Source organism: Herpailurus yagouaroundi, unplaced genomic scaffold, assembly GCF_014898765.1.
Source record: "Herpailurus yagouaroundi ecotype Mexico unplaced genomic scaffold, PumYag 141, whole genome shotgun sequence".
NCBI lineage: Eukaryota > Metazoa > Chordata > Mammalia > Carnivora > Felidae > Herpailurus > Herpailurus yagouaroundi.
In genome coordinates this window covers 64,271,720-64,298,218 of record NW_024412396.1, presented here as the reverse complement: position 1 = coordinate 64,298,218, position 26,499 = coordinate 64,271,720, and the positions used below count along the sequence as shown (strand labels likewise).

Genomic DNA, 26,499 nt, shown 5'->3' with positions numbered 1-26,499 from the left:
AACCTCTTTTTTTTTTTTTTTTCCCTTCCCCTCCCCCATGGGTTTCTGTTAAGTTTCTCAGGATCCACATAAGAGTGAAACCATATGGTCTCTGTCTTTCTCTGTATGGCTTATTTCACTTAGCATCACACTCTCCAGTTCCATCCACGTTGCTACAAAGGGCCATATTTCATTCTTTCTCATTGCCACGTAGTACTCCATTGTGTATATAAACCACAATTTCTTTATCCATTCATCAGTTGATGGACATTTAGGCTCTTTCCACAATTTGGCTATTGTTGAGAGTGCTGCTATAACATTGGGGTACAAGTGCCCCTATGCATCAGTACTCCTCTATTCCTTGGGTAAATTCCTAGCAGTGCTACTGCTGGGTCATAGGGTAGGTCTATTTTTAATTTTTTGAGGAACCTCCACACTTTTCCAGAGTGGCTGCACTAGTTTGCATTTCCACCAACAATGCAAGAGAGTTCCTGTTTCTCCACATCCTCTCCAGCACCTATAGTCTCCTGATTTGTTCATTTTGGCCACTCTGACTGGCATGAGGTGATATCTGAGTGTGGTTTTGATTTGTAATACAGTGTTTAAGATATATTTTTCTGTTGGTGTAATTCTAAATGTTAAACCAACTTATAACGTATGAAGTTGTATATTGGCTCCATTTATAGGACCTTTGGATTACTAAAAGAATTGATTTGGAGGAAGTGAAAATTTTTCTCAAACTTTTTATGAGTGCCATATTTTCTTGCAAATTTTGCTTGGGCATTGATTTGGGTATACCTGGCAAAAAAGAAGACTGAGAGTGGAATTTTCCGTTTTTCAGGTTTAACATTGAGATTTTTCATCTAGTGATTTTTGAGTATCTCATTTTAATAACTTATAAGAAGCCTAGCTTATACAAAATTATATATAAGATAAAAAATCTATCTTCCTTGAAACATTTTTGCTTTGTATTTCTCATTACATCTTAGAAAGACAGATAATATGATTTATTTAGTGATACCCAATGCATTAAGCCTGATCATGTTAACTTGTTTTCTGTTCTGCCAACAGATTGATACTAAAATTGGAAGTTTGTATCAATTGCTGACTGTTAGAAATCGTATGTAATGGCAACAGAATTTCTAAAGAGCTGCTGTAGAGGATGTTTCTATGGTGAAATAGAAAAGCACAATTGTGAGTTTGGCTTCTTTTTACATCAACAAACATTTATTTAATATCTTTTTTAAATGTGGCATTTTGTAATATAAAGATAAATGAGAAATATTTCCTGACATCATGGGGGAAGCAGACATAAATGTAAGGCACACCAGGTAAGTAATAAGGTACCCTGGGGCATAAGAGACAGAGAGAAATTCAACCCGGCGGACACCCTGGGACATGACCACTGAGAAGATGGCATTCGGCATGGGAGTCTGAAGAGGACTTCAGCAACTGCGTGGGAAGAAGAAAGTCAGAGAAGGTGAAGATTGGACACGAGGATTAGTAGGTGGATGAAATTGCACAGGCAAAGGCAGGGAGAGAAGAGAACTGTTGAGTGTGTTTGGGGACAGTATACTCCGGCAAATGTTTTAATTCGAATAAAGATAGTTCTAGTTGATGACAATGCATTAAAAAACGCCTTTCACAAATGAATGACTAATGGAGAAGAGACCCATTATTTCATCAAGACCCCATCTTTATGAAGGACTTCTGGAGATTTCCCTTTCTATTTAATGGTCTCTTCATTTTCTTCAGAGTTATGACTGGAACTTTATTTGTCTTTGGCTTTTTCTTGTGTTTCATTGTCTGGAGCATAGCTCCCTAGTATATTTGAATAGGAAGGCTTCTTTTTGCATTAAAACATTTCACAAATTCCTACACAGTAGTAGTTGGACTTTCATCCAGTCAACAGACAATACCACTCATATATAAAGATGAACTCTGGGTGTCCCTTACCTCCCCAGCCTAAGTCACCAGCTTAGGAAACACATATAATTTGAGACCAAGGACAAAATAGGTCACAGAAGCTAATACAGGGAGAGTTGCTAGTGTATTAGGGTAAAAATACATTTTATTTTGTGATTCAGTAAAGATTTTTGGAGACTTGGGAGACCTTTAGCTTCTTTTCGGAATTGCTTTATATATTTAAGACTGATATTAACCACTAGTACTGACAACAAGAATTGCTTCGTTGGCAGTATTTTTAAATGCCTGGCTTTTACTTGAAAGTATTATGGAATTAACTACAAAATAAACTTATTTTCCATCTGTGAATTCTTTTTGTGGGAATGAGTTTCTTTAAAAACTGCTTTTACCATTATGATAAGTTAATATACTTTGGCAATGGTATGCTAATTTTGCAAATATTGCCTGGACAGAATTAATGTAGATTCCAGAAGTGCTTGATAGGACCTAGAAGTGGTAGTTTTTCTATCAGCAGTTTCTTCTAGGAGATTAAGTAAGTACCAAAGCATGGTAACTTTAGATTATTATATATAACTCTACATTCATATTTGTGATTTTTCTTTTTCTTTTCTTTTTTTCTTCTTTTATATGTAGTTTCCACAGAAAGAGACTTTAAAGCAGCAGTCTCAGAATGTCAGAATACCACTGTCTGTGTACCTCCATTGACTTCTGTCTCCGTAAAGCCTCAGGTTGGCTGTACTGAGGATTATTTACTTTCCAAATTACCGTCTGATGGCAAAGAGGTACCATTTGTGGTGCCCAAGTTTAAGTTATCTTATATTCAGCCCAGGGTACAAGGAACTCCTTCACATCTGGAAGAACTGGAAGGTAAACCATAAATGGCAGGATTTAAAAATCAACATGTAGCATTTAAATGCTATTGTTTCTGTTACTTTGTTCTTTCATATGTTTAAAGATATAAAATCCTTTTATATATAAATTTTATATTTTGTTTCTTATATGTTTTGCTCTTTCTGTAGAGGAACTTGATGTATAATATTTTTGAAAGATCTCATTATGAAATCTGATCACATTCAACACATCTGTGTATAGATGTGTCCTTTTTGAAAGGAATCATGTAATATCTCAGTTATCTTTAACACGTCTGGAAAGAAAATGAGGAATTTGTTTTTATTTGATCAGTAAATATAGAAAGCATTCTTAAATTTTTTTTGTTTGAGGATAGTTCTTATTTTCTATCTTCTAAAATGTGGTATAAAGAGAAGAAAGGAAGCAATGGAGTAGTGTTTCTTCACCACTACACTACATGACCCAGTCTCAATAGCCACTTGAATGAAATAGTCATTGGGTAGATTTTGGTTGATGTTGTTAGAGGCCAAGAGAGTAATGGTAAGAAGAAACAACATGTAACTCTTGTATTTTAAAAATAATTTGCTTCAGTCCATTGAAACACTCTCACAGTGTCCCCCCCCACCTTAAAGTTTTATTATGAAACATTTCACACACACAGAAAAGTTGAAAGACTATAATGGTGAATGTCCACCACATAGAATCATAGAATTAATCATAGAATTAATATTTTACCAAAATTAATCACATGTCTGTCTATTGATTCTTCTATCCATTATTAATCCTCTTTGGGGCATGGGTGAAGAACACAGTTCAAAGTAAATTGCAGACATTAATATACTTCTAAATACTTAAGCATATATGTAATTTATTAGAGTTCAGTATCTGTTTATAGTTTTCTTCTTTTTTTTTTTTTTTAATTTTTTTTTTTAACGTTTATTTTTTTGGGACAGAGAGAGACAGAGCATGAACGGGGGAGGGGCAGAGAGAGAGGGAGACACAGAATCAGAAACAGGCTCCAGGCTCTGAGCCATCAGCCCAGAGCCCGACGCGGGGCTCGAACTCACGGACCGCGAGATCGTGACCTGGCTGAAGTCGGACGCTTAACCGACTGCGCCACCCAGGCGCCCCTATAGTTTTCTTCTTTTGATATAAATGTTATACATAATGAACTACCTAAGTTTTAAGTTTGTATTTGTTGAGTTTGGTTAAACGCATCTAACAGTGTAATCTAGACTCCTGCCAAAATCTAGAATATTTTCCAAATAGTCTTTTCTGCCCCATCCTTCTTTTCTTCTTTTTAAAAAAAATTTTTGACATCTATCCATTTTTGGGAGACAGAGACAGAGCATGAGCAGAGGACAGGCAGAGAGAGGGAGATACAGAATCTGAATCAGGCTCCAGGCTCTGAGCTGTCAGCACAGAGCCCAATGTGGGGCTTGAATCCACAAACCGTGAGATCATGACCTGAGCCAAAGTCAGACACTTAACCGATTGAGCCACCCAGGCACCTCCCATCCTTTTTCTCTTCTCATTTTGGGATTCCAATTAGACACATGTTGGACCTTTTTATATTGTTTTATGTGCCTCTGAGACTTTATTTTTTTTTTTTTGCTGTTCAACTTTTTTCCCCCTCTGTCAAGATTGGGTATTATTGACTGTCAGGTTCACTCTTTCCTCTGTCATCTCCATGCAGCTGTTAAGCTCATCCAGTTAATTTTTATTTTAGACATTATATTTTTCAGTTGTTGAATTAACATTTAGTTCTTTTTTTGTAGATTCTATTCTTTTGCTGTGATTTCATTTTCTTTTTTTTTTCATTATTGTGAGCTTATTTTCTCTTATGTCTTTGGACTCTAGCATCTTTGCTAATTCTAACATCTGAGTCACTTAGGTGTGGATTCTGTGCTTTTCTTTTTTGAAAGTGGGTCAACTTTTCATGTTTCATTGTGTATGGAGTAATTTTGGATTATATTCTGGATGTGGGGTGTTTTGTTGTAGACACTTTAGAATCATATTACTCTGAGAAGGTTTTTTTTTTTTTTTAACAGGTGATTAACTTAGACTATGCTGCAAATTCTGGGTCTTTGGTGGCAGCTCTTAGCTCATATTATATTACTCTGAGAGGGGTTTTTTATTTATTCATTTATTTATTTAATTTTTTTTATTAAAAAAATTTTTTTTAATGTTTATTTATTTTTGAGACAGAGAGAGACAGCATGAACGGGGGAGGGTCAGGGAGAGAGGGAGACACAGAATCTGAAACAGGCTCCAGGCTCTGAGCCATCAGCACAGAGCCTGACGCGGGGCTTGAACTCACGAACCGTGAGATCATGACCTGAGCCGCTTAACCGACTGAGCCACCCAGGCGCCCCGAGGGTTTTTTTTTTTAAACAGGTGATTAACTTAGACTATGCTGCAAATTCTGGGCCTTTGGTGGCAGCTCTTAGCTTAGTTTTTGTATCTTTTCTTAAATTGTTAAATTTTTGTTTTTTAATGTTTTATTTTATTTTTTGAGAGGCAGAGCCAGAATGAGCAGGGGAAGGGCAGAGAGAGAGAGGGAGACAGAATCAGAAGCAGGCTCCAGGCTCTGAGTTGTCAGTACAGAGCCCGACGTGGGGCTCGAACCCACGAATGCAAGATCATGACTTCAGCCAAAGTCAGATGCTCAACTGACCAAGCCACCCAGGCACCCCATGTATCCTTAGTTGGGGTCCGTCCCATATATGTGTGGCTCAGGGATCAGCCAGATATTTGAGCAGACTGTATTCACAGAATTTGGAGCTTTCTCCTTTCCAAGATTCCCACCTTGCTTTCTAGCAGCTGTGGTTGCTCTGAACTCCGCCCTCTGGTTCTTCAGGCCAGAAAGAGTGTGGATTTTTCTGTTGGAGTTTATCCGCCCTGTGCAGCACCAACTTTGGCTTGCCCTCAGGCTAATAGTCATTAAAACAGGCGGCCCTGTTCCCTTTCTTCCAAGAGTCAGTGCTCTCCAGAATCTGCACTGCTTTTGATCACTGTCCAGTCCCTTCAGGGTTTTTGTTCATTTTGTTTTTGGTCTACAGTGTACTGTTGTTATCTATAGGAGAGTTGGGTTTGGTAGGAGTGATCTTTTTTCCTTCCTTCGTTCCTTCATTTTTTCCTTCCTTCCTTCGTTCCTTCCTTCCATCCATCCATCCATCCATCCTTTCTTTTTTTCTTTTAGAGAAACAAGGAAAGAGGAACCCTGTGCCTGGCCCACCACCTTGTTTTACACATATCAGTATTATCTCTCACAAACAGTGTTTAAAAGCTTTGTGTCACAGGATACCTTGATAATTGGTCTTTCTCCTTTTCTTGTGCTTGTTAACAGCACTGAGATTAAGCCATACAACAGTTTTGTAATCTGTTTTATTCCTATCACACATTGTGAACATGTTTTCATACTCATTGCTTTTTAATGGCCCCATAGTATTAAATCTATAGATGTCCCATAATTTGTTTAATAAATTTTGTCTTCTTAAAACATTTAGGGTATTTTATGTCTTATTTTCATAATAAAAATGAGAAATACCTACCTAGCAATATGTGATAATTTTTCTTTTGTTTTTTCATTAAATCACTAGAAAACAGATTGCTTTTTGGTTTGAATGAGTGGGAAATTGGTTTACACTTAAATTATAGGCTCAGTGAAGATGTGGTAAAGCCATCTGATTTTTATTATATTGGAGAGAAAATCATTAGAGTCAAGAAAGTATTCTTGGTGCCTAATTATAGAAATCAGACATGCGCAGGTTGTATGTGTATGTGCCTGTGAATGATGGGTTGACAAGGAAATTTTGAGAAGACAGGACAGAGCACTGTCAGTAATGACTAAAATTATGTTTCAAGTATTCGAAGTGTGTTTTGTTTCATTTCTTACTTACTGATGTGTCTGATGACAGCCATAGGTTACTGCTTTGTAACCCAGAGATCCCATCGTTCACATCTTACTGCGCTTGCTCTATGTCATATCTACCTATCCATTAAGAGAATGTGTTTTGAATAAATATTGAAATTTTAAATAGAGCTTTTGAGAGGTGTAAAGTAAATGTTACTTTGAATTTAGTTTTATATTTATAGCACTGTGGTTCTGTAAATTGAGAAACATTCCTTTTGAGCTTTAAAAATAATATCACTGTATACTGTTTGAGAGGAAAATTGGAATTCTGTAAAGGAAAAATGAAATCAGAATATTCTTTTTTAGGTATAGCCCATAAAGGTAGTGAGTCATTTTTGGTACTACTACTCCTGACAGCATATTCTTGTTACCATAAACAGACTTGTAGCAGTGTTTGTGTGCTGAATGATTTAAGGGTTAGCTTATAAGGTGCACAGGCTCCTTAACAAAGCTCTCTGGCATCAGAACCCCCTCTTGGCGCCCCTCTGCCTATGTATTATGCTTGGATTGCACACATAGCTATTTGAACTGGGGTGAGGATAAGATCTCACCTCATAACCCCATATTTTATTTTTCTTTTCTGAACTCAGTGTGAAGCCACCTGTTTTATTGTTTAGCTCAATTCAGAAAATATTGGTTTATACTCTGGGTTCTATTTTAAATGGGACAAAAAGAATGAAAAGATGGCAATAATTTAAACTCTTAAAAACTTTATGCCTCTGTGTTATTTCCAGTGTGATTCTTAACTTTGAAAGGAACTTGATCTATTGTTTTACCCTTTTTAAATTGTGAAATATGCACATGTAGAAAAAAGGAACAACAGAAATATGTAACTCCGTGATTTACTCCAATGCAGGACACGTGTATGGTCACCACTCGAGTAAACAAATACGCACTGGCAGCAACCCAGATATAGTCTTTTGTTTATGATAGGTCCTTTCATTCAGCATTATTTTTGTGAGCTTCACTCAAATTGTTGTCAGTAGCTTCAGTTTTAGTATCTGTACAGAAAATACATTTATTTTCATTTATTATAAATGGCGTGGTATAGTGTTTCTGCATAGCATACAAAAGGTTTTTTATGTAGTCTTTATAGACTACTGTTCATTTTACTGTTAATGGGCATTTGAGTTTTTTCCAGTTTTTGGCCATGACGGATTATAATGCCTCTGAGCGTTATTGTACTCGTCTGTTGGTGCACATGTGCGGGCATTTCAGTGGTGTGTATGTCCCCAAATGGCACTGCCATTTCATAGGGCATACGTCTCCCTCAGTCTTGGTGGAAATTGCCAAACTGTTTTCCATAGTGATTGCCTCCGTTTATATTCCCTCCGGCAGGAGTGCGATCTTGTCAACGCTTGCTTTTATCAGGCTTTTTAGTTGTAACCCATGCTGGTGAGTTTGTAGTGGAATCTCACTGGAGTTTTCATTTGTGTGTCTACCCCATGACTAATGAAATCGAGCACTCACTCATGGTTTTGGCTATTTGGATGGCTTCTCTTCTGAAGTGCCTGCTTGAGGCTTGCAGCCAATTTCTGTTTGGGCTTGCCTTTTTCTTATTGATTTGTGGGAGTTCCTTATACATTCTGGATATAAGCCCTTTGTTGGTTATATGTGTTGCACATAACTTTTCCCACTCTATGGGTGACCATTTCACTCTCTTCAGTGGTCTCAAAAAATGGAAAATTTCAATTTTTAATGTAGTCCAGTTTATTAAAAAATGTTTTTTATAATACTGCTGTGTTGCATTTAAGAAGTTCTTGCCTGCCCTAAGGCTGTGTAAACTTTCTTATAAATTGACTGAAATGTAGACGTTTTATTGGTTTGCCTTTAGCATTTAATTTAGATCCGCAATCCACATGCAATTAATATTTTATGAATTTTTTTTAGTTGGGATAAGGTTGTTTTTTTCTTCTGCATCAATATCCAATTGTCTTAGCACCTTTTAGTGAAAAGACTGTTCTTTCTGCATTCTTATCCAGTGCTGCATTGATTGTAAATCTAATGTCCATAAAAAAGTGTCTCTTTCTGGTCCTCTGTTCTGTTCAGTCTTATTTTATTGTGTACCAGTGTTCTGTTCTTAAAACTCAGTAGCACAGATCTTTCCATCTTGTTTTACTTCTTAAAGTGGATTTCGTTTTTTTTTTTGTTTTTGTTTGGTTATCCTAGGCCCTTTGTGTTTCCATGTAAATATTTTCTAATAATCTTTTTGTTGATTTCTAACTTATTATATCGTGGTTAGAGAGCACACTCTGTGATTTCTGCCCTTCCAAAGAATTACTCTGCATATCTCAGCATGTGGTCAGTTTTTATAAATGTTTTGTGTCTTCATCAAAAAACGATCTTCTTTTTACTTGAAAGATGTTCTTTATGCAAGTAGAAAAATAAAAGGAAACTCAGGGATGCCTGGATGGCTCAGTTGATCGAGTGTCCAACTTAGGCTCAGCTCATGATTTCACGGTTCATGGGTTCGAGCCCCGCGTCAGGCTCTGTGCTGACAGCTGGGAGCCTGGAGCCTGCTTTGGATTCTGTGTTTCCCTCTCTCTCTGCCCCTCCCCCACTCACGCTCTGTCTCTCAAAAATCAACAAACGTAAAAAAAAAAAAGAAAAGAAAAGGGAAACTCAGATTTAAAAAATACAGGAAAATACAGGATTGTGTATAGGGCAAAGAGAAATGCCGCAGCACAAGAGAGAAATTACCAGACTGTCTTGAGAGCAGGTTTCATGGCTGATCCCTGGCAGGATGCTCCATGCAGAGCACAGTAAATAAACATGTGCGGATTTCTATTTTATATCTCAAGCACATGTGATTTAGTGTTACTTGAGGAAAATTTTTTTCTTCCTCTTGTGTTGGATACGCCAGCTGTTAGTTAATAACTTCAAGAAAAGGGTAAAACTGTAGAAACACTTACTTTCAGGATCTGCCAGAGCATCTTTTGGAGATCGAAAGGTAGAACTTTCCAGTTCATCCCAGCACGGAGCCAGCTACGATGTATACAACCCATGCTATAGGTATCAGCACATTTCACCTGATTTGATCCGGCGCCTTCCTCCACGTTCAGAAGCAGCGAGACTATATGGATCAGGTATGAAAATTTTTTGTGTTTTTTCTTTGTAGAATGTAGGAATCAAATAAATGTAGAAATCAAATAAATGTAGAAATCAAATGTAGAAATGTAGAAATCAAATAAAGTCTAAGACCCTGGAAGAGATGATTCTCATGATGACGAACAAAAAATAAGATAGAGAAAAGCAAGGCTTCAGAAGTGATATGAAAAACATTATGGCTTCTCTGTGGTATTCTATCTGATGTAAAAATTGAAAGATTAATGAATTATGTGTATTGAGAGTTCCAAGTTCCATTTTCTTTGTCCTTTTCTGAAAAGTTTCATTTTCAGATTATTTCTGTATTTTATACATCATCTGCCTATTCAGAAATTCTACAACAGGTATTTATTAGCTTTTTCTTTCCTGCTCTGTTCAGTGAAAATGATAAATTTACAAACTCATGATGAGATGACAAATGTAAAGAAAGAAAATAGAAAATGCCCAAATAAGGAGTGCCTGGGTGGCTCAGCCGGTTAAGCATCTGACTTCGGCTCAGGTCATGATCTCATGGTTTGTGAGTTCAAGTCCCACGTCGGTCTTTGTGCTGACAGCTCAGAGCCTGGAGCCTGCTTCAGATTCTGTGTCTCCCTCTCTCTGCCCCTCTCCTGCTCACTCACTCTCTCTCAAAAATAAATAAATGTTAAAAAATTAAAAAAAAAACAAAGTGCCTAAATGATTATAGAATTTTCTCAGTTTAATATTTGAGGACTGTATCAATTTTAGACTGGTATAAATGTACATATCTCATTCATAAAATCCTGTTTTTCAAGACTTTAATGTTATATATAGCTACCTCAACAACTGAATTCAGGGTGAGGTACTGGAAACAAAGCAGAAGTATTTATTTAAATACTTATTTCAGCACTGTGTTAGAATACACAGTATACAGAGTTCCATTCTTTAAGAATCTCCTAATTTAGGAGAGAAGCTAGAAATATAGACTAGAAATATAGGAGCACATGGAATTCAGTATTTTTTTTTAATGTAATAAGTACTCATTAAATAGTTGAATTGCATTTAGCACAGAAGACCTACGTTCTCTTATATCATTCCTATGGGATATAGAATTGAGTAATGAAGCAAAAAGAATGAATATTTCCTGCTTGATAGTTGATGTGGATGTGAAAATGTATTGTTTGATTTATATTGGTTTCTGTTTGGAACAAAAGTAAAATAATTGTAAAAAGTTTAAAATTTTATTAGAAGAGGTTTTTTGTTTTTTTTCTCATGTTTATTTTGAGAGAGAGAGAGAGCGGGTGTGTGCACGCATGTGGGGGAGGGGCAGAGAGAGAGGGAGAGAGAGAATCCCAGCAGGCTCTGTGCTGTCAGTGCAGAGCCCAACTTGGGGCTCCATCTCAGGAACTATGAGATCGTGACCTGAGCCAAAATCAAGAATCAGATGCCTAACCGACTGAGCCACCCAGGTGCCCCGAGAAGACTATTATCTCTTAAATCAATTGCATTAATATTCATGATAGATAGAACTAAACAGAGATTTAGTTTATGGTGAATAAGTAAAATTCCAATGTTTCTTCTTTAATGTAAAGACATTTTTCCATGTCCATTCGTAGTTTGTGATTTGAGGACCAGCAAACTTCCCAGTTCCCCTGGGCTAAGCAAGTCTATGTTTGATCTTACAAGTTCATCCCAGCGGTTCATCCAGGTGAATTATTTATATAAATGTATACGATAATTTATTTTCAAGCTAAAAACTCAGAAATGTGTGAATTACATTAGAAACAACATGTATAAATCTTTTGTAGATAAATCTATGGTAATATCTGAAGAGTTAACACTTGGCATTTCCCATGTATATTATTTCAGGAAGCTCTCAGCTGAATGGTAAAAGGCAGTAGTTTTTTTGTTTTTTTGTTTTCTTTTTAATGAATCTTACGTCTCTTGGTGTACACTCAGGCAGTCTTGAAGGCAGTTGGAATTTAAAATGGTCTGGTTCAAAGTGCTTATTCATTTAACCTTCCTTGTTGATCGTAACTACCTAGTAAATAAAAAATACTATTTCTATTCAGACATAGGGCCTAATTAACATTAACACAGCATCCTCCTATTTTTTAAATGGAATAACTTTTTGATGTTTAAAAAAGTTTCTTCTAAAAATATAAGTAAATTGTAATCATTAAAAACTGGAAGATAGAGTTAAGCAAAGTGAAAAGACAAATCACCTATATTCCTGTAACTGAGAATAAAAGCGCTATGAAAATATTGTTGCATATACTTGCGGGCTTTTTTTCCATGTAAATGTATATGCATACATTTTATTCAAATGGAAGTGTATTCTAAATAATCCTTAGCATCCTCAGTGGAGTTAATATTTTACAGAATTAATTCTTCATAGCATCAACTTTTTAATGTGTATCAGAATTGGTTGGAGAACTTGTTAAAATACAGATTGCCAGGCCTCACCCCCAGAGCTTTTGAGTACCCCTGCACTGGGGCCGGAGTTTGTATTGCTAACAAATTCCTGGATGATGTTGATGTTGGTGGTTCAGAGGGACTGTGCTTTCATAACCACTACCTTGCAAGTTTTTAAGTAACAGGGCACTTCCAGATATATTCTTATTTTTACTTGTACTTTCAAGTATGAACGTAAACGGTGATCTCTTCCTCCTTATTATAAAACCAAACCCCAGACAGCAAAGGCTTTCCCCATGTATGATCTAGTAAGCTCTTTAAGACTTTCCTGTTAACACACACACAAAGCTTTTCTTCCTCTCTACTATCTGACCAGTGACACTGTTGATGGTTAGCATGCAGTTTGATGCTGGGGGTGTGGGGAAGTTGGGGCATAAGTTTCAGATCGTTGAACTTTGCTGTGTGATATCTGACTAGAGACCAATTTTATCTGTAGAGACATGATTCCCTGTCCAGTGTGCCTAGCAGCTCTTCTTCCAGGAAGAACTCCCAGGGGAGTAACAGAAGCCTGGGTAAGGAGTAAAGTACCTTCTTTTTATATTCTGAGGGGAATGAATTCTACCGAGTCGTAATTTGAACATACATTTGATAAAGTAAAAAAGGACAACTCTAGATGGTTATATCCATGTTACCGGCATATGAATACTCAGATTAGATGGCCCACTTCTTGTGTTCGGGCATGAATGCATCTTTAAAAAAGGCATAGCAGTTGCACACCTCTTGTTTGTTTGATATAAAGTATACTAGTGAAGGAACTTCCCGCAGCATATAGGATTAAAGCCATATCATTGTTTTGTGGGAAAGTTTATCTTAGTTTTAACTTAAATCTCTCACGCTATACTTGGGTTAAGTTCTTAAGCCAGGCACTTTTTACAGCAGGCCTTCCCCTGCTATAAAACGTTGATGTGTCATTTTTGTCTTATTAAAGTGGTAACTTAAAAGAGTAATTTTGCCATTTTTCAGTTGTACTCTTAAAATTGGATTGTATTGGGGAGCCTGGGTGGCTCAGTCGGTTGAGCGCCCGACTTCAGCTCAGGTCATGATCTCGTGGTCCGTGAGTTTGAGCCTTGTGTCGGGCTCTGTGCTGATAGCTCGGAGCCTGGAGTTTACTTCGGATTCTGTGTCTCCTTCTCTGTCTGCCCTTCCCCTGCTCATGCTCTGCCTCTCTTTGTCTCAATAATAAATAAAAACATTAAAAAAATTGGATTGTATCAAAGCATGATTAGATTAGAAGGATTGTATAACATTTCAAATGTCCCTGTCCTTTTGCAATTCAGATACAATTACTCTGTCAGGAGATGAAAGAGATTTTGGGAGATTGAATGTGAAAGTGTTTTATAATTCTTCAGTAGAGCAGATCTGGATCACAGTTTTACAGGTAAGTTAACTTAGTTAATACCAACTTTGCTTACAAAACTGAATATTTTCACTATAAGCATCTACTGTTTCTCTCTCTGGGGAATGGGACAATACTTTCTTTGGAATTTAGGATTCTGTAACATTTTGCATAAAACTGTATTTAATAAAGACTAAAGAAAATAAATCTGTAGGTATGATGGAATTATGGTTTTAACCTCAAGAAGGAGATTGATATGATGTCTAGAACATTAAATGTCAAATTATTTCAATGTAGATGAAATGAGAGCTCAGTAGATTAGTTTACTTTTATAGTTTGTATTTAAGTCATTAACTCAAGAAATACATCAAATATTTGTATTGTCAGAGTCCTTTATAAAATCTGTACTTTTAATTTTTTTAGTGCAAAGATTTAAGTTGGCCTTCTAGTTGTGGAGACACTCCTACTATTTCTATAAAAGGAATACTAACATTGCCCAAACCAGTGCATTTCAAATCTTCAGCAAAGGAAGGCTCTAATGTAAGTGGCTGTTTTTGTTTGAATTTCTTTTTATGGGTTTTTTTTCCATATTTGTCACTATAAACCACTTAAAGAATTGGAATAAGAAAGTGTTTTTTTGGGGGAAATTGCTAATTATATACCTCTTGCTTTTTAAGGACAATTTTGAGCCTTAAAAATATTTGATACTTCAGTGCCCAATATTAAGATGTATTTAAAAAGAAAATCTTTCTTTTTTTTAAGTTTATTTAATTTGAGAGAGAGTGAGAGAGTGAGCTGGAGAGGGGCAGAGAGAGAGAGAGAGAGAGAGAGAGAGAGAATCCCACGCTGCTCCACACTGCCAGTGCAGAGCCAGATGTGGGACTTGAATTCCCAAACCACATGATCATGACCTGAGCTGAAATCTAGAGTTGGACGCTTAACTGACTGAGCCACCCAGGCACCCCTAAAAAGAAAATCTTAATCACTAAAGTATGTACAAGATAAACAATATCTAAGAAGACTGTTTTTCTTGTATGAAAGGAAAATGAATGTCTGTATTTTTATCGTCCCTCCTCCTACCCCGCTTTGGCTTTGTGAAATAATTGCTTGATTGCAATAAATTTCTTTTAAATACTTCCAGCTATTATAACTGGAAGACTTATCCTGACTTTGGTTTTATAGATTTCAGATTTCACATTAGTTTAAATACATCTTCATTTTTGTCTCCTGATACATGTTGAGAGGTTAGTGTTTTTCCATGCAAATGAAAGGTGTTTTCTGTAAGTACATATAATTTAAAAATAAGGTTTCTCAAATGACTAATACCATGAAAAAATTTACTCTCACTAGTAATTATAGAAATATGAATTTAAATTGCATATTGCTTTCTCTCTTTTCTTCTTTGCTTATTAAAATGAAGAAAAAAATTCATAAATACTCTAGAATATAGAACTTTCTGGAAATTATTTTGACAAAACACATCGAAACCTTGAAATATTTATGTGCTTTTACATAGTAATTCTACTTGGAATGTGTTCCATGGAAGTAGTTTAAAAGGCAAATAAAAAATGTGTAAAGTATCCTTGGCAGTTTTGTTCATAGGGGAAAAGTTGGAAACTATCTACATGTCTTAATAGGGGATTGGTTGAGAAAATTCATGGTATATATACCATGTGTATTAGTTTCCTCTGGTTGCTGTAACAAAGTACCACAAACTGGATGGCTTAGAGCAACGGAATTTTCTCTCCCACAGTTTTAGAGTAAGTCTGAAATCAAGATGTCATTAGTGTTGGTTCTTTCCTTCAGCAGTGAGGGAAAATCTGTCCATGCCACTCTCCAAGCCCCTGGTAATGGTTAGCAGTCTGAGTCATTCCTTGACTTTGTTTCATGCTTCCATCTTCCCATGGCATTTTCCTTCTGTCACTGTGTCTTCATGTGGCTGCCTTCTTACGAGGACTCTAGTTCTAGTAGATTGGCAGTCCTACTCCTACTCCAGTCCACCTACTCCTGGATGACCTCACCTTAACGTCACTAGCTACATCTTCAAAGACCCTATTTCCAAATAAGGTCACATTCTGAGTTACTGGGGGTTAGAACTTCAGCATATCTTTTGGAGGCCAAATTTAAACCATAACACTGTGTGACAGAATACTGGGCAGCTGTAGCAAATTTTTAGGTAGAATTTTTAAGGACATGGAAAAATGCTTTTAAGTAAAAAGACAGTAATCAAAGTTGGTTTATATGTATTAGTATCTCACACTGAAAATATGCCTTTTAGAAAGTCTAGATGGAAATAAATTTTAATTGGTTATGATGCTGACACTCAAAATGAATCCTTCCTGAATTAAACAATTTCACTTTCTGATTTTCAAATGAAACTGTGAGTTAACTTAGGAAAAGTTAGGAAAAATTGTTCTTATATTAAAGTTGGCATGGGATCTTACTTTTAAGATTTATTACTATTTATCAACTTGTTTACCTCTATTATAGCAAAATGTGAAGTCAGCCAACACACTTATTACTTCATGTGTAATCTCATTGCATCTCAATTTAAAAATTAAACATTTTATGTATACTATATTGTTGGTGTGGTCCTGTGGTTGAGACTCTGAGAGAAAAAGATAGCTCTGGTGGCTGGGAGGCTCTCAGAAACAATTTTGACTATACAGACATAAGCAATTACAATAAAAGTGAAAATTTGGGCACCGTATCTAAGATACTGATTTTAGTTACCCAGATCAGATATCTTGTCTTTTCAAAAGGAAAAAAAAAAAAAAAACCAACAAAAACTCCTTTTCAAACGAAAGCAGTAAAGATGGGAAGAAGGAAGTGTATAGCGAAAATCAGTCTAGTGTCAAGAAGATGTTAGAATAACAAAATATTAAAAGTAACAAAAAGAACATTTGGGAAAATATTCTGAGCATGAAAAACACTGACTTGCTGCCTGGACTGGATGCTAATGAGAGAAGATAGGACTTTTTAAGGAGATTGATTTTCAGATTGGAGAGAGTGGAGCAAACATCACTAAAAGAGAAATCAAATCCCAAGGTAGGTGGGAAGAACATTAGAAAAAGAATAGAAATAATTTAGGTCTCTTAATGCGAATGGATAGATTTGGGGTACTTCCTGAGAGAGCACATGTGAGATTCTTGAGCCACTGTTGAAAAATTGCGGTGGATAGCAGGAATGAGGCCCCAGAACCAAAGATGGAAAACAAACCCAGTTTTCAAAAAGGAGAAAAGCTATATTCTGCTAAAGTTGGTGTTGATATTGACCTGAATCCCTTAGTAATTAAAAGGATAATTTGTGACTTCCGCCCTTTTGGCTCCCTGAGCAGCGCCATGGTGGTAGGCAAGAACAAGTGTCTTATGGAAGGTGGCAAAAAGGGAGCCAAGAAGAAAGTGGTTGATCCATTTGCAAAGAATGGTATGATGTAAAAGCACCAGCAATCTTTAATAGAAGAAATATTGGAAAAACACTAGTCATGAGAACTCAAGGAAGCAAAATCACATCTGATGGCCTTAAGGGTCGTGTGTTTGAAGTGAGCCTTGCTGATGTGCAGAATGATGAAGTTCCATTTAGGAAATTCAAGCTAATTACTGAAGATGTTCAGGGAAAAAACTGCCTGACTAATTTCCATGGCATGGATCTTACCTGGGACAAAATGTGCTCCATGGTCAAAAAATGGCAGACCGATGATTGAAGCTCACGTTGATGTCAGGACTACCAATGGGTATTTGCTTCGTCTCTTTTGTGTCGGTTTTACTAAAAAACACAACAATCAGATTCGGAAGACCTCTTATGCTCAGGACCAACAGGCCCGCCAAATTCGGAAAAAGATGATGGAAATCATGACCCGAGAGTTGCAGACAAGTGACTTGAAACAAGTGGTCAATAAATTGATTCCAGACAGCATCAGAAAAGACATAGAGAAGGCTTGTCAGTCTATTTATCCACTCCCTGATGTCTTTGTTAGAAAAGTAAAAATGCTGAAGAAGCCCAAGCTTGAATTGGGAAAGCTCATGGAGCTTCATGGTGAAGGTACTAGTTCTGGAAGAGCTACTGGCGATGCTAAAGTTGTGCTAAAGTTGAATGAGCTGATGGATATGAACCACCAGTCCAAGAATCTGTTTAAAATTCAGACATTTAATGGTGACAAATAAAAAATCTTATTTGGGATGTTTTAGATAGATAGATAGATAGATAGATAGATAGATAGATAATTTGTGACATTTAGAAAGGCAGTATCCAGGATAAATTCTGGAAAAACAACTCATGGTCATTGTCATCTTAATTTACACTGAAAGATATTTTTTTGTTGTAAAAAATTAGATCTTCCTTTCCTAGATTACAAAATGTTATTTTCATTTCTTTGGTATTGCCATATCATCTCTTTTTCTGTCCTTTTATTTATATATTTTATATTATTTTCCTGCATTTTTTTTTTAGAGTATTGAATTTATGGAAACTTTTGTATTTGCTATTAAACTCCAAAGTCTACAAACCGTAAGGCTTGTATTTAAGATTCAAACCCAGACACCCAGGAAGAAAACCATTGGAGAATGCTCACTGTCACTCAGAGCTCTTAGCACACAGGAGATGGATTACTCTTTGGATATAACGCCACCTTCAAAAATTTCTGTAAGTGATAGTAGTATCACTATAAAAGTGTTTTATACTTTAAGAATTATTTTGTGGATGACCTTCTGTTGGAGTATAACTTGAACACTCTAGAATATATTAGAGGATCGGGAAGGCTCTCAAGAAGCAATAATAATAGTAATAATAATGAAGTCATTGTTTAATAAGGCATTTTACATAAGTGATAAAAGGTTAACAGAGACCCTTTGCTTTCTCCATTGAAAAATAACCTTACGGTTACCTTCTCCTAGGACATTTTTATTAATGTTTCATATTTTATACTTCAGGAAAATAATCCTGAAGTTAGGAATCATTTTATTAAGTTTTTAAAAATTTCTTTTATAGCTGATAATTTAGGAAGAGCAAGAAAGAAAGTTGGGAATCATAAATTCCAAATTCAAACAAGATTGCCTTAAAAAAAAAAAAAATTCTGTTGGGGCACCTGGGTGGCTCAGTTGGTTAAGCATCTGACTCTTGATCTCAACTCAGGTCTTGATCTCAGGTCATGAGTTTGAGCCCAGCACTGGACTCCAGGCTGGGTGTGAAGCCTACTTAAAAAAAAAAAAAAAAAAAAAAAAAAAAAATGCCTTAAAAGAGATTAGGAAAGTGATTTTAATCATGAGCAAGCTCAATATCTATCCATATATTGGGTAGAATGGAGGTTCTTAACAGCTAGTTTGTCTGTTTTTGTAAAGAACTTGATTATCTGTAGTGCTGATTGATTTTTGAGACCTGATAATTTGTTTCTCTCAACTAGCCAGCTGAACACTATCTTAAAATTGTTTAGAAATCCCTAATAATTTACTTATATAGTTTCTATGTCAGGATAACAGTTATAGAAATTTTTTAATCTTTAAATCTTTATAAGCTTTTATAAGGTCAAGCCTGTATGTAATTTTAAATTTATATAGGATTTATATTTTACCTGCCTTCAAAAATATTTAATGTGACTTAAAGTGGTTCTTATCCTGGCTACACATTAAATCAGAATTTGGTGGGGGGTGGAGAGGGTGGGGGGAGATGGGAGGTGGGAGGCCAGAATCATCTATAGTTTTTTTTTCTATAATTTATTTATTTTTTGTAATTTACATCCAAGTTAGCATAGAGTGCAACAGTGTGTTCATGAGTAGATTCCTTAATGCCTCTTACCCATTTAGCCCATCCCCCCTCCCATAACCCCTCTAGCAACCCTCTGTTTGTTCTCTGTATTTAAGAGTCTCTTGTTTTGTCCCCCTCCCTGTGTTTATGTTATTTTTGCTTCCCTATGTTCATCTGTTTTATATCTTAAAGTCCTCATATAAGTGAAGTCATATGATATTTGTCTTTCTCTGTATAATTTTGCTTAGCATAATACCTTCTAGTTCCATCCACATAGTTGCAAAGGGAAAGATTTCATTCTTCTTGATTGCCGAGTAATACTCCATTGTATTTGTATCCCACATCTTCCTTATCCATTCATCCATCGATGGACATTTAGACTCTTTTCATACTTTGGCTATTGTTGATGGTGCTGCTATAAACATTGGGGTGCGTGTGTCCCTTCAAAACACATACCTGTATCTCTTGGATAAATACCTAGTAGTGCAATTGCTGGGTCATAGGGTAGTTCTATTTTTAATTTTTTGAGGAACCTCCATACTGTTTTCTAGAGTGGCTGCACCAGTTTGCATTCCCACCAGCAGTGCAAAAGAGATCCTCTTTCTCCGCATCCTCACCAACATCTGTTGTTGCCTGAGTTGTTAATGTTAGCCATTCTGACAGGGGTGAGGTAGTATCTTGTTGTGGTTTTGATTTGTATTTCCCTGATGATGAGTGATGTTGAGCGTTTTTTCATGTGTCGCTTGGCCATCTGGATGTCTTCTATGGAGAAGTGTCTATTCATGTCTTTTGCCCATTTCTTCACTGGATTATTTTTTTGGGGGGGGTGTTGAGTTTGGTGAGTTCTGTATAAATTTTGGATACTAATTCTTTATCTGATAACGTCATTTGCAAGTATCTTCTCCCATTCTGTCAGTTGCCTTTTAATTTTGCTTATTGTTTCCTTCACTGTGCAGAAGCTTTTTATTTTGATGAAGAAGCATCTGTAGTTTTTAGAAGCTTCCCAGGTGATTCTATTCTGCACTCTGGCTTGAGAACCAGCGAATTAGAAGGGAATTAAAGTAGAGATTAAAAAATAAAAAAGGATTTCTATAACTGATCAAGAAGTGAAATTTTTAGATAGATCTTTCTTGTCTATTATTTTCTGTCTCCATCTCCAATGTGTTCTCTGTACGGTATTTATTACAACTTAGAATTCAGTTACTTGGTCTAAACAAAACAAGTCTCAAGCTTCCATCCATTTTCTTTATGTTTTACTGTGTTCTTAGCAAGGACCTAATTATATTCTTGGCATTGACCGTTGGTACGTAGGTAGGAATGAAAGAATAAATGGTTAAACGGAAGCATGCTATATTAGATTATTTTTATATTCTGTTTAAATGTAGGAAATTTGCATTGTAACTGTGACAAGGAGTTTGTCACTTGCATCTTTGAAACTAGGTTTGGTAGACCTTAAGCTGCAACCATAGTTTACAGAAGGCACAAAATATATTATTCAAATGGATAATTCATTTACTAAAACTTTAAAGACGAATAGAGTATATCAGAAGATAACTCAGCAAAGGTATTTTCTGGAGAATTGAGTTGTTATAATCTTACCTGACTTGGAGAATCTGAATGAATGATTTTGGCTAAGTTTCTACCAAATTACTTCATGTTTTAGAGGTCTTGCAACAATTGTGTATCTGTTGTGTGTTAGGTCCTAGGGGTACAAAAAGATTGATGGCCTGAAAGAAGAACTTAGGGGCTATATTGGACCAGTGGGTTTATATTAGTGTGAATGTTTCAGATTATTGGCCAATGCAAAAATAGTATGCTTTGTTTCCTGTGTCGAGGAGGAAAATTGATATTCTAGTTGACAGAGCCGGACTTTCACACCCATCCTCCACGGTGACAATTATGCCACCACACACAGCAGAACTTTCATGTAGAGCTAACGTCTTAGTAGAGAGTTCTTGACCCTGACAAATAGTAACGTAAGTATTTATTTGAGAACCCAAGTCTCTGTGTTGAATAATGCGGAAAAGATGAGATTTTTATTTACAGAGCCTTACATACAACTGATGTGGTGTTAGGTGATTTAATGCTCACACTCAAATCTATGAGCTTTCTGCTCTCGGTATCCCTACTGAGGGCACTGACACACGAAAGCACTTGCATGATTTCCTCCAGCCAGTAGTTGGCGAGCCAGGATTCGAACAGAAGCATTGATTCCAGGACCAGCTCTACCATATGTCACTTCCCCCCAAGAAGATATTCTCAGAGATCACCAGATCATGGTTTTCTCTAACTATGCTTTTCACTTTCAACAACGATTCAAGGAAGGCTTGGAAAGTTTTCTTTTCTTTAAAAAAGGATCCATGGGGCGCCTGGGTGGCGCAGTCGGTTAAGCGTCCGACTTCAGCCAGGTCACGATCTCGCGGTCCGTGAGTTCGAGCCCCGCGTCAGGCTCTGGGCTGATGGCTCGGAGCCTGGAGCCTGCTTCCAATTCTGTGTCTCCCTCTCTCTCTGCGCCTCCCCCATTCATGCTCTGTCTCTCTCTGTCCCAAAAATAAATAAACATTGAAAAAAAATTTAAAAAAAATAAAAATAAATAAAAATAAATAAAAAAGGATCCATGTTGCAGGATTAGAGATCACGTATCTTCCATAGTTTTGTGCCCATTAAAAATGCACTTTATACGTGCTAATTGATTGGAATTTTATTTTATTTTATTATTTTTTAAAAGTTTATTTATTTTGGGAGAGAGAGAGCATGCACAGTGTGCACGAGCTGGGGAGAGGCACAGAGAGAGAGCGACAGAGAGAATCCTAAGCAAGTCCTGTGCTGTCAGCTCAGAGCCTGACGCCATCCTCAGTCCCACAAACTGAGATCACGACCTGAGCCGAAGTCAAGAGTTGGACACTTAACTGACTGAGCCACCCAGGTGCCCTGATTGGAATTTTAATTTTTTGGTTATAGGGACATTGAAAACCACTTTGAATAGTTTTTCACGATCTGAATTAATATCCTGGAACATAATAAATAAGTTGAATTCAGAAATGACACTGGCAAATTAGAAATAGCAAACCTTTGCCAAGTGCTGCTTTGTTTTGTGAGAGTGAGCTCTACAAGTGTGTAACACTAAGGGAAGTTTTGCCACCTTTAGGTGTTTTCATAAGTGTTGTTACATTGTGGACACAGAGCCATAATAACAAAAAAATTTTACCCATAGTTTCCTTGGTGTTTTGTAAATAATAAATAGCTGTCGTTGTTTTTTTAATGTTTATTTATTTATTTTGAGAGAGCACCAGCAGGGGAGGGGCAGCGAGAGAGGGAGAGGGAGAGTCCCAAGCAGGCTCAGCACTGTCAGCACAGAGTCTGACATGGGGCTCCATCTCACAGTTGGAAGATCACAACCTGGGCCAAACTCCGGAGTCGTGCTCTCAACTGACTGAGCCACCGAGCACCCCAAGTAACTGTATTTAATCTATTTTTTTAAATTCCAAGAACAGCAGCATTTTTTTAAATAAGAAAGAGCTCCGTTTTATATATGGCTACCAAAAAAGATTTATTAATCCATTCTTAAACTCTGATTACAAAAGCAAAAATAGTACTTTCACTTTTTTATTAGAATTCAGCATTTGTTGCCAAAATAGACAAGTTTGATCATTTTTTAGACTTTTCAAGGGGGAGTCTAACCTTGACAGTTGAGTTTATACTTTAAAGTGGTTCACTTTTCACTGCCTCGCTCTCGATTTATGTCATGACCAATTTAATTTTAAAATTTTTATTTATTTATTTATTAAATATAATTTATTGTCAGATTGGTTCCATACCACACCCAGTGCTCATCCCAATAGGTACCCTCCTCAATGCCCATCACCCACTTTCCCCTCTCCCCCACCCCCAGAAACCCTCTTAAATCCAGGTATAATTGGCATACAGTGTTACATTAGCTTCAGGTATACACCATAATGATTCAGTGATTCTGTACATTACTCTGTGTTTACCACAGTAAGTGTAGTTACCATCTGTCACATGCAGTGCTATTATAGTATTCCTGACTATATTCCCTATGCTATACTTTTCATCTCCATGACTTCTTTATTTTATAACTGGAAGTTTGTACCTCTTAATCCCCTTTATCTACTTCACCCATCCCCTCACTCACCTCCCTCCTGGCAACCACCAGTTGGTTCTCTGTATGTGAAAGTCTGTTTGTTTGTTTTGTTTTTTAGGTTCCACATATGAGTATCATCATACAATATTTGTCTGTATCTTATTTCACTAAGCATGATACCCTCTGGGTCCATCCACGTTGTAGCACATGGCAAGATCTCATTCTTTTTTATGGCTGAGTAATATTCCACTGTGTGTGTGTGTGTGTGTGTGTGTGTGTGTGTGTGTGTGTGTGTGTGTAGACACACGTACAGATCTTTTTAATCCTGGCATGAGCAATTTTAAAATGCCGAATCCTGTTTTGAAGGAAACGCCCATGATTCAGTCAATGGCAGATACATGGAAAGGTTCTTTTTCAGTGAGTTATGTGCTGATGGTTGGGGAATACTCGGTAATTATCAAATACAAATCTCTTCATCAAGTGTCATTCAGCCATTCTGTAGCTTTGTTGGAATCCATACTCACAAAGATTTTTGTGCCTGTCTGTGCTGGGCCCCAGGGAGGTCTGTTAACCTGATGTTCTTTCTTCTCAACGTGAACAGTAGTATTTTTCTGTTTGGATGACTTTATGTTTCTCTCCTTGATTTTTTACTCCAAGGACCTTGAAATCCACATAAGTAGGCTGGCTTGTGTTCCATCTCACGGATTACTAACTTTCTTCTTTAGTCAGTGCTACAGAAGAGCACATTTTAACTTTTTCCCCTCTGAGTCTCCTTCATTTCATTGTTTGCCTCAGGTTTTCTTTGACCTTTTCCTTATTATTTACTGCCTCCGTCTCTTTCATTAGCTTCCTTTTTGCCAACTTTCTTGGCTGGCTCTCATTCAGCATAGTAATTCAGCTCTTAACCTACACATTTATTCCTTGTAGTAATCCTTTGTCTTCAAATCTTCTAATCTGGGTAGCATCTACTGCTGTGTCTATAGTCAGAAAAAATAATGGTGGTTCTCATATATGAAGCTTTTCATTATAGTTTATGTATTCTTAAAAACAATTCAAATGACTAAGTGTTTTGAAAGTGGCCTTTTTTTGGTGTTTATTTCATGGACATTTTCTTTACAAAAACTGCTGAAGAATTTCATTTGTTTTCAATTTGAAATATCTTTTGACCTCCCTGGTTTTGAAGGATCAAGTATGTAGGTTTAACTTGGCTTTTCAGAATCCGTGAAAGTGAGTACCTCATATTTACAGAATCCATGCATTTATCCTAACCATATTTTCTATCATAATTTTGTGTGTCAATAAAAAGCATCGCTTTCAAAACTTAAAATTGTACCTCTTTGCTTTTGAATTTTTGAAATATCTCCAAAACTTTATTCTTAATTATCAAATGGCACTTTTTTGATACCTAGGTTTGCCATGCAGAACTTGAATTGGGGACTTGTTTTCAAGCAGTAAATAGCAGAATTCAGTTACAGATTCTCGAGGCACAGTACCTTCCAAGCTGTTCATCACCTCTCACTTTGAGTAAGTAGATCTGTGGTTCAAAGTGAAATCTTCAGAAAATATTAGTCAAAGCTAGTTTTTCCTATATTTCTTAACAATGGAAATTAAAATCATACTTTTGTTATTTAACTTAAATACTTACCTTTTAACTTAAAATTACTTTATTGGATTTCAGATTTTAGCCATGTGTCTACTCTACTCCATAGTCTCTTAGATTTTTATCCATTTGATGCTATTCCTTATTTGGGTCATTAGTTTATATAGGTTGAGTGTCCAGAGGACTGTCAGATATATTTCACCAGCCTAGATAATTTATCTTTTCTCTAGGTCTATGCCCATTGTTGAGTATTCTGCTAACTAGAAACTTAATTCAAAAAACCCCCAGAAAATATCACATATAAACCTTGAAACACTTTTCCTTCCCTGTGCCTTTGGGCACCAGAAGGGGCTCTGATGTTTTGGTTGCGTAGGCCTGGTTTATATGGCTGTTCCTAGAGCTGGAGGTGTGAAGTCAGTCCTCCCTAAGGGCTAAGAGTGGGGTAAGAGTGCTCCTTCATTCGGCTACAAGAAGAGAAGATCCCTGCAGGTGGGCAAAAAGCAGTGGATGTCTGAAAATAAACGCACGCGACCATTCAGCTCAGGAAGTTAAGAAAAAAACAGCAAATACAAAGGAAAGTAGAGGTAAGGAATTAAAGGTAAAGCCAAAGTTGATAGATACGGAGACAACAGCAAAAGACATAATCAATAAAGCCAAAAACTTTTTCTTCGAAAAGGTCAGTAAAATAGACAAACCTACAGTAAATTGGATCGAGCAAAAAATAAAGAAAACAGGCACAAGGAAGAAGATAACATTTCAAATTTGAAGGTGGTTCAATAATAAATAAGACAACGCCATTTATAACTAAATCAATTCATTTGAACATCTCTGTAAAATAATTGAGTTTTGGAGAAGAAAATTGTTGAAATTCACTGCAAAAGAGGGAGAGCATCTGAATAAAATGATAACCATGTGTAGGTAGTTAAAGAATTTCCTCTAATAAAAGCACCAGGCCAAGATGATTTTACTGGTGGATTCCACCAAACTTTCAGGGAACATTTAATTCCTATTTTATATAAGCTGTTCCAAAGCATGAGAAACGATGGAAAAAGTAACTTTATGAGGTTAGCATATTCTCGATATCAAAACAGAAAGGATAGTGCACACAAAAAATAGCTATAGACTGTTACCACTTATGTAGATAGATGGAAAAATCATAAAATAAAAATAAGCAAATAAAATCTAACGTGGTATTAAAAGAATAAATTACCAGGGCTACATAGGGTTAATATTCTAGGAAATAAGGACATCAGTAGAAATCCACAGATGGAATTTATTTATGACATTAATAGGGTCTTTCTTTGATCAAAACTGCTATCAGGATTATCATAATCTCCATGTTGGAAATCTGATGGTCCGTCTAGGTCCTCACTTGGCAGCTCCCTTTTTTCTGGAAGTTCCCTCCTCACTCTCTTGCTGCCCTGGCCACCTCAGCTGTATCCCGTGACTGCTCAAACTGGTCAGACTGCCCTCTCTGCCTGAGCTGTAGGGACCACGTGTCAGTGAGACGGGGG

At 36.5% G+C, this 26,499-nt stretch overlaps 1 protein-coding gene and 1 pseudogene across 2 annotated transcripts in view; both read left to right on the top strand.

The window, feature by feature from the left end:
* The window catches only part of TC2N (tandem C2 domains, nuclear), a 45,734-nt gene that overhangs the window by 12,816 nt on the left and 6,419 nt on the right, over nucleotides 1-26,499 (top strand). For both annotated transcript variants that reach the window (XM_040478036.1, XM_040478037.1), the window contains exons 2-10: nucleotides 1,051-1,173; nucleotides 2,539-2,772; nucleotides 9,589-9,756; nucleotides 11,350-11,441; nucleotides 12,645-12,720; nucleotides 13,486-13,586; nucleotides 13,968-14,084; nucleotides 17,994-18,185; nucleotides 24,795-24,909. In XM_040478036.1, the coding sequence (XP_040333970.1) occupies nucleotides 1,107-1,173; nucleotides 2,539-2,772; nucleotides 9,589-9,756; nucleotides 11,350-11,441; nucleotides 12,645-12,720; nucleotides 13,486-13,586; nucleotides 13,968-14,084; nucleotides 17,994-18,185; nucleotides 24,795-24,909 (1,162 nt within the window). In that variant the 5' untranslated portion in view covers nucleotides 1,051-1,106. The remainder of the gene's footprint in view (nucleotides 1-1,050; nucleotides 1,174-2,538; nucleotides 2,773-9,588; nucleotides 9,757-11,349; nucleotides 11,442-12,644; nucleotides 12,721-13,485; nucleotides 13,587-13,967; nucleotides 14,085-17,993; nucleotides 18,186-24,794; nucleotides 24,910-26,499) is intronic.
* Nucleotides 16,886-17,728, top strand: LOC121032204 (40S ribosomal protein S3a-like; annotated as a pseudogene).